General features: G+C 56.6%; 1 protein-coding gene across 1 annotated transcript; it reads left to right on the top strand.

The window, feature by feature from the left end:
• Positions 1 to 595: 595 nt before the first annotated feature.
• Positions 596 to 4,013, top strand: CBLN1 (cerebellin 1 precursor). The gene is made up of 3 exons (XM_045442669.1): positions 596 to 878; positions 1,020 to 1,139; positions 2,414 to 4,013. Exons 1-3 carry the CDS (start codon positions 615 to 617, stop codon positions 2,609 to 2,611), a joined length of 582 nt encoding a protein of 193 aa, XP_045298625.1. The 5' UTR covers positions 596 to 614; the 3' UTR covers positions 2,612 to 4,013.
• The last annotated feature ends 4,065 nt before the right edge of the window (positions 4,014 to 8,078 follow it).

Raw genomic sequence — 8,078 nt, 5'->3', positions numbered from 1 at the left:
TCAGTCGACTCCCGGCCAGAGCCCAACCCTGCTGCCGCGCGCCGCCCGCCTCGCCGCGCCTAATAACAACGGTGCCCGGGGTCAGGTGGCCGCGCGCGGACAGCGCCTCCATTGGCTCAGTGGGGAGCGCGGCGCATTAGGATTGGTTGGGAGGCGGAGCCTCGGCCAGTGGGAAGGCGGAGCTGTGGAGGGAGGCGGGCTGGGAGGCAGCGGGGGCGGGGCCAGGCTGTGGTCCGCGCCTTTGTGCCCGGCGCGCGCTCTCCGCCCGCTCCGGCTGCAGCGCCGGCTGCATCAATAATTCAGAGCGGCGGCGGCGGCGGCAGCGGCGGGTGCGAGCAGGAGGCGGCGGAAGCAGCGGGGACCGAGCGGCAGCGGCTATGTATCCAAGTGCGGCTGGGCAGCCGCGGCACCCCTGAGGCCCGGGAGGGGCTCCGGGAGCTTCGCGCGGGGGGCACGCTTGCCACGGAGTGCAAGGAAGAGCAGTAGTGTCCAGAGCGGCATCTGCGAAGCTGCGCACGGAGCTGAGGAGGGGGCTTCGGAGTGGGGTTGGGGCGGGGGGGCGGCTGGCGCAGGCAGCCCCCGGGGTGGGGGGCGGGGTGGGCGCCGGCGCCGCGATGCTGGGCGTCGTGGAGCTGCTGCTGCTGGGGGCGGCGTGGCTGGCGGGCCCGGCCCGCGGGCAGAATGAGACGGAGCCCATCGTGCTGGAAGGCAAGTGCCTGGTGGTGTGCGACTCCAACCCCACGTCCGATCCCACGGGCACAGCTCTCGGCATCTCTGTGCGCTCCGGCAGCGCCAAGGTGGCTTTCTCTGCCATCAGAAGCACCAACCACGAGCCGTCCGAGATGAGTAATCGCACTATGATCATCTACTTTGACCAGGTGAGCGCTCCATCAGATTGGTTTGCGAGGGGGAGAGGTGGAGGGTTGATGTTCGATCCACTCCAAGGCTCTGCGGAGCCTCGGGAGCAGGAGTTCGGGACTGACTCTTGTCTACTTCCCTTCGTTCCCGTCTCATTGTAGGTACTAGTGAACATCGGGAACAACTTTGATTCAGAACGCAGTACTTTCATCGCCCCGCGCAAAGGGATCTACAGTTTTAACTTCCACGTGGTAAAAGTCTACAACAGACAGACCATTCAGGTCAGCCGCTGCCTCAGGGTCAGGCCCCGGGCCCGGCAGAGGGCTATTACCTGCTGGAGTGAGCGGGCCGTATGGGGGGTGGGAGATAGAAGGGGCAGCTGCATGTGCCTGGGGTTGCTTGGATGGACGAGTAGCAGGGCCTCATAGTTCTGTGGCTTGGACTGTCTCTTGTTTTCTTCTCTCTCCGGCTCTTGGAACCTAGTCCTCTTCCCACACAGAGTTTCCTGCCTTCGCCTTCTGGGCCCCTCCAAAGAGGTTCTTCCCCTTTTCCTACGGGATACCAGGGATTTCCCGTAGCGGTTGCTGGTTAGCATCAAAGACAGTTCTTCTTTCCAGAAGCTTTCCGCGACCGTTGCCTTCAGCTCCACAGACCGTATCCTCATTCTCTGTCCCAGCTCGGAAGCCTGGACTCCTGTGCGCTTGCCTTTAGCACCACGCTCGGGCCGGGATGGGAAGGGTGCTCCTGGCATCCCTTTGGAGACTCTGGGTTTTTGTACTACCGGCGGGCGCCGAGCCCAAGCGTTTGAAGGGTGGAGAGAGCAGGGGGCGGGTGTAGTGCTGCTCCCCCCCGGGCTCCAGCTGTGCCCGTGTCAGCACTCACTGTCCCTCCAGGTTCCCAAAGGTGTCCAGGTTTCCTTTGGGCAAAGACAAGAGCCGGGATGCACGGCTGGGGAGAGGGCGCTGGGCCTTTGGCTGCTGATGCCACCGCAAGGGCAAAACCAGGCGGTGATGGCACGGCCGGTTCTGGGGATGAAGCACAGAGTGCAGCCCTGGCAGAATTTCTCATCAGTCCGAAGCCTTGCCCAGCTTCCCTACCGTGTCTCCACTGTGTCAGGCAGCTAGGACCGGGAGGAAGCAGGGTTTGGTTTGGCTTGGTTCTCCCGGAAACTCCAGTTGCCCGAGTTTCTCTTTGAAGCGGGGTAGGGTAGGGGGTAGGGGTGGGGGTGGAAGCGAATGTCTTGGGACACCAGAGCTGCCTATGGGTTCGTTAAGCTGGGTAAAAGAACGCAGTCAGGCTTTGCTTGGCGCGCTTTAGGAATGAAAGCAACTCCCATTTTGGGGGCAGACCCTTCCTGTCACCCAGATTGGCTGTTTTTCGCCCCACTGGTCCCTCAGCAGTAAGCTGCAGAGCCCCCTTTTTAAACCACCCACCCCCTTCCACCACGCTCCCAGGCCTTTGTGGTTGTTAGCCAAGCGGGGAAGGTTCGCGTCTCCACTGCTGCTTAGGTACCCGCCTCTGTCGCGCCTCTGAAGTAGGCCTTTCTCTTTCCCAGGTAAGCCTCATGTTAAACGGGTGGCCGGTGATTTCAGCCTTTGCTGGTGACCAGGACGTGACCCGGGAGGCCGCCAGCAATGGAGTTCTCATCCAGATGGAGAAAGGCGACCGAGCATACCTCAAGCTGGAGCGGGGGAACTTGATGGGGGGCTGGAAGTACTCGACCTTCTCCGGATTCCTGGTCTTTCCCCTCTGACTGGCTCATCACCGTAATGGAGGCAGGGAGAGGGCGAAGGCAGGAGGAAGGCAGGAGGGGGAATGAGAAGACGGCACGACTGGAAACTTCCTACATGGTCCCCAGCTGTATCCGGGTAAAAGGTGTGCACCGAAGGCCGGTGGGACAACTTTGTCCGTTTCCTCATTAGGAGAAGCAAATTCTGCTTAGCTCTGCGCACTCCCATTTCCAAAAATAAACTCGCCTCCCCCATTCCGGTTGAAGTAATCAAGAAAGAGAGACTGCCTTGTCATTGTTTCTTACCCCCATGTTCATGTTCCCTAAAATTTATACAAAAGAAACTTTGTATTTCACTGTATAACGTGAAATATCTTCCTCCTCAGCCCCCTCGGAATCTTTCCACCTGCTGAAATCTAATATACTCCTCCCCCTTTTTAGTTTGGAGAGGGGAATAAGGTTTTTGTTTTGTTTTTTGAATGGGGGAGGTAGTTTTAATTTGGCAAGTATTGCTCTTAAAACACCGCTCGAGAGTTAATTAGCTGAAGATACTTTGTGTCCTCCGCTGCTTGTTAGCAGAGACAGGACTTCCCTTAGTGGTGACTGGTTCAAAAATATATATAAATATATATCATTTGTATTCAAAGAACTCTTCCCAGTGGAAACTGGCTGTATTTCCGTATTTCTATGTCCTATTCGGAGTGATCGTGAAATCTAAGGCTGCTTGATGTTCTGATGCTTGTCAATGCCCTCGTGTTCTGTGGCTCCACTAAATGCCAGGAGGTTCTTCCGGACGCTTCCTCGTCCTCTGTAACATACGTGTGAATAGCCAAGATTTAATTTTGCTTTAACCCAATAAAGTTGAAGTGGGACTTTTATTTTTCTGAAACAGCTTTCTAAACTCCGCATCTCCCCCAGCTGCGAGGTTTGGGGGCGGGTTGTGGAAGCGCAAGGCTGAGAGGCGCCGGGGACTTGGTGGGAAGGCCTGGGCGTGAGGGCTTCTAGCGAAGCCGGCCTGCGCTCCTTTTTTTTTGCGCCAGGCCTACAGCCAGCCCGCATTCGCCTGTGCTCCCTGCTTTGGCCAAAATCTTGCCTGGCCAGGAGACACTACCGACCTGGAAGCGAAGTGGGATTTTTTCGAAGTCCAAATACATCAGGAATAATCCCAATTGGAGGAGCCGGCACGCTTCCCACGCCTCCGCCCCTGGATGTCCCGAACCGTCAGCCCCACATTTCCCGGAGCAGCTTTATGTTTTATACCAGCGCCTCTGAATCCCGCGTCCGTCCGCCGTACTAGCCCGGCGCCCAGGACCTGTGATTGCGCTCCACGCAGGACTTTCATTCGAGAGGTTCGTCCAGGAGTTTTGATTGTATCGGAACATAATGTGAAAGCAAAACTGAAATAAACGACTTCGTTTTAAGTCTAGAAGTCTGACCCAGTCGCTTCAGCCTCGGGGAGGTCGGGCGCCGGAAAGCGGAAAGCGGGTGGAGGCCAACGTCCTGGGGCAAGAGCCTGGGCCTGGATTGGCGCCTCTGGCTTTGGTCCTTTTAGAAGATTTTTCCTGGCCGGACGTTCGGGGGTGAATTTTATTGGCTCCTAGGGGTTGGAGAGAAGGGGGTAATAATTGCACAATAAGCAACATTTCTTGTTATTACTGCGGCTCCTCTGATTGAAATTCACCGAGCACTCGGCCTTCCTTGAAATGAGGGCATGTTTCTCCTCCGCGCACAAGCCAGGGGCCGGCATCCCTTGCCGCAAGCTTCGCATCCCCAGTGCCCAGGGTCCCGCGAGGGATAGCTAGAGACTTCGGGAATGAGTTGTGCTTTTCTCTTCTTGCCCAACAGTTCTCTCCCCCATAGTACCCACGGAAGTAGGGACGAGGCGCAATCCTGAGCCTTAGAGGAATTTAAAAAGAAGCTATTCTTTTTAAAAAGGGACACTTTCAAAAATGCTTTTCTCCGCATTCTTCTAGTTGGGAGGGAGAGATCAGGGAGAACTGGAGCCTTCAGCAGCGAAACTAGCTCGACCCAACCGCTCTGTGGGCACACAGCCTGCCTGCGAGGTAGGCATACGCGGTGCACCAGGTACTCTCCGCCTAGGACAAGGGCTTTCGGGCCCCGCAGGTGGCATAGTCACAACCGAAAGAAGCAGCACCCCTACTGCGCTTGCAGCGTTCTCTCTGTGGGAGGGTGGTCACCCTCTTCCCCGGGGAGGGTACCACCAAGGTGTCTGTCCAGACTTTGGGACCCCCAGGCAGTGCTCCAGCTGGGTGACTTGGGCCCGTCCCTCCTCTAGCCTCAGTTTGCCCAGCTGTATAAAAACAAAGAGGATTTAAACATCTCCAAGAGTCCCTCCTACTCTGAGATTTCATTCATCCTCTGTTACTTGAACGTGGGCCTGCAGTTCTTTTACCTGGGTTTAATGAGTCCTGGCTGTTATTTGCACTGATCTGGTTCCTGGAGGCAGTCTCCTGAATGCTAGGCCTGAGGCTGGGGTGGAGGCAAAGAGGAAGCTTGCCTATCCGGAAACTGAGGTTCACTCAGAGCCAGCCTCTTCTCTGGGGCCTGGGAGGTGAACCAGAAGGGAGCAAGTGGAACCCAAGTGGGACAGAGAGGGGAAGGTTATCCCTTGATTCTGGGCTCCAGTTAAGGGAGGGCTCCTTCCTCCCCAAAGCATTAGAGATCCTTCTCAAACTGGCTCCAGCCACTTCCTCCTCCACCTGCTGGTCCCTTCCCTCTGCCATTTGATGAGCCCATCTCCTACTACTGTCTTCATGCCTCTGCACCTGCTGTTTCTTTGCTTCAATTTGCAGTTCTCTCCTTCTCTACTTTTCAAAATTCTGTCCTACTGGGGGATCGAAGCACTTCATGTAAGAGGCTGCCTCCTCTGGGAAGCTCTTATGTAGATACAGCACAGGCACTGCTTTTCCAAGGTTCACTATCCCCTCCTCACTCTTCCCGCAGGCCTTGCTTGGCACTGGTTGGCAAGGGAGATATCGAGGGCTGGGCCTGTCTCCTGCTCTGCAGTGGGTTCCATAGAATAGTGGTACCCACTCCAGCGAGCTCTCAGAAGTGTTAAGCAGGCATTCTGGTCCCAGAGGCTTCAGGAGAAATATGGGTTTCTCCACCCCCAAACTGCCCTTATCTTCCGGTCTGAGCCCCCATTAGCCTGGGTGGAGATGTGGACTGCTTTCCCCAGGGACCTGGAGTTAGAGCTAGAGACTTCACTGGGGCTGAGCACTTGGGAGTTGGGCCACCTCCCTCACCTCTGGAGTGGAGGTGGGGGTGATTGTTACCTGTTCGAGAGGCAGGTGAATCAACCCTCAATTGAAAATTGTACCCCAGCTGAGAGGGAGCCAGATACTCTCAAATGGTGTGTTGGGGACTGAGAGGGATAGAGAAAAAGAAAAAAAAAAAAAAAAAAAAAAAAAAAAGCCAGCGGCTCACTAGAAACTACATCCCTGTCCCCAACCAGAAGCTCTAGGGAGGGGGCCAGTCCTAAAACCTACACCTCACAATGGTTTCCTTTAATGCTTAGAACCCTGTAGGCCCTTTCAGATCTGGGCCCTGCCTCCTGCTTTCATCTCAGATAAACCTGATCAGAATAGAGCCTGTAGGGGTTCCAAGACCACCCTCTCATTCAGCCTCCTTCTCAGAGTCTCAGAGATTCCTCCCCTGCCCAGGTCACCTTGGTTACTTCCTCCACTCGAGCCTCCGGGAAGCCCGCCTCACCCCAGACTGGGCGGAGTGATTACCCCTTCCTGGCCCCCTTCTTTGCTGTGTGGCCTCTTTTACCTCCCTCCCCCACAATCCCAACCCGTTTCCGGAGGGCTTCGATAGTGTTAGTGGTCTGTTGCGGGGATCTCAGGGAGGTTTCTAGGACCCAACGAGCCCAAACCTGACTTCCAGGCCTGGGTTTTCCAGGCGGCGCCCAGTGCGGGTGGGAGCCGCCGGATCAGCGCGGGATCGCTGGCGAGGAACCGGGGTCACTCGTGTGTGCAGTCTCGAGTCGCGCCCGGCTTCGCCAAGTCCCGCGCGGGCCCCCTAGCTAGCCCACTCGTCCGCCGCGGCTTCCACGGTCCGCACCACTAGGAGCGCCCCCCCCCGCCCCAGCTGCGCTGGAGCGCTCATGCTCCAATCCCCCGCGCATCGGCTCCTAATGAGAACATAATTACCCAGATGGAGACGGAGCCTCACCCGGCTCCTTAATTGTTGCCTTGTTGGGTAGGGGGTGTATGTGGGGCGGAGCGAAGGGGCTGGACGCTCCCGCTGGTTCCGGGCGGGGTCCTGACGTCCCAGGCCAGGTCTTTGGGCCCCCGCTGACCTAGTGGAGGGAGAGACCCCGCTCAGCGGACGCGCGCCCGACTCTGCGCTTGGCTTGAAGTGCGATCTGACTGCTCTCCCCGCCCTACACCCCCCACCGCCTCCCTGTCTGAACAGTTTTCCTCAGCTCCAAGTGCGGTGTTTAGGGTTTGTTCGGAGACATCTTTTGTGATAAACGCGTTCGTGAGGCTAAGCCTTCCCCCCTCGTCCCATGCAGCCATATAACTCCAGGCTTGCGCTTGGCCGAGTCCTTGTCATCCCTACTGGCTTTCAAACAAAACTGAAACTTATTACGGACTCTGCCTCTGCAGGAGGCCAGCAGTGCCCTGGAACTGGGAGGTCAAGCCTGGAGGGAAAGCGCAGATGCACCTCTCTTTGAGCCAATTTAATTCGGAAGAAAATCTTTCCCAGGGACGATTACAAAGGTCTCTCAATCTCTTCGCGCAGAGCTCCTCATTGAAGATACATCCATACCCTCTCTGAGCCTCAGTTTGCTCATATTTCAAATGGGAACAGTAATGCCTTCACAGCAGCGTGGTTGCGAAGACTACCTGAAAGGTGTAAAAATGCTCGGCGCTGCCGCACCCACAGTAGGTGCTGAATAACTGGTGGCAACAGGGAGGAGCAGTGGACAGCTGGGGCATCACAGTATCACAGAAGCAGGACATACGGCATATCTGTGCAGATCCCTACATCCAATAAATGGTAAAACTGAAACCAGACAGAGAGAGGACGCAGAGCAAGTGAATGGTGGAGTTAGGGTCCCGTGTCCGTTCCTTTCCCTATACACCTGGCTCCCCACCCCCTCTCGGCAACAGCAAGAACAAAGGCTTGTATTCCCTAAGGGTCTTTCATCTCCATCCCTGTTGCTCATATATTCGCATTGGCCTCTGTGGTTGAATATCCTCTGGTTGTGTGTCCCCATTAGGGGCATGAGCCCTGTTTACATGTCTGTGTCCCTTTAGAGGCTGTGCCCCTCTAAAGTGGGAAATGCCTCAGCTTCATCTTCCTTGGCCCAGTGCCTCCCATGGTGCCTGGCACAGAAGGGGGCGTCTGTGATGGTGTTATGAGTGAAACCAAACTGTGCCTGGAGTGATTTCAGGACATGGACCCAACCAGTGAAACTCTCTTCAGGGGAACTTCCTGGCCCCTTCAGTCCTCCCACCCC

The sequence above is a fragment of the Leopardus geoffroyi genome, chromosome E2 (genome assembly GCF_018350155.1).
Source record: "Leopardus geoffroyi isolate Oge1 chromosome E2, O.geoffroyi_Oge1_pat1.0, whole genome shotgun sequence".
Taxonomy (NCBI): Eukaryota; Metazoa; Chordata; class Mammalia; order Carnivora; family Felidae; genus Leopardus; species Leopardus geoffroyi.
Note: the sequence above shows the minus strand (reverse complement) of the source record. Positions and strands in the feature narration are given on the sequence as shown.

Bases quoted from the DNA above. Each gene is read 5' to 3' on its own strand.
- CBLN1 (XM_045442669.1), top strand. From the start codon at position 615: ATGCTGGGCGTCGTGGAGCTGCTGCTGCTGGGGGCGGCGTGGCTGGCG. The intron at 879-1,019 runs GTGAGCGCTCCA...GTCTCATTGTAG, and splicing joins TGATCATCTACTTTGACCAG to GTACTAGTGAACATCGGGAA. The intron at 1,140-2,413 runs GTCAGCCGCTGC...TCTCTTTCCCAG, and splicing joins ACAACAGACAGACCATTCAG to GTAAGCCTCATGTTAAACGG.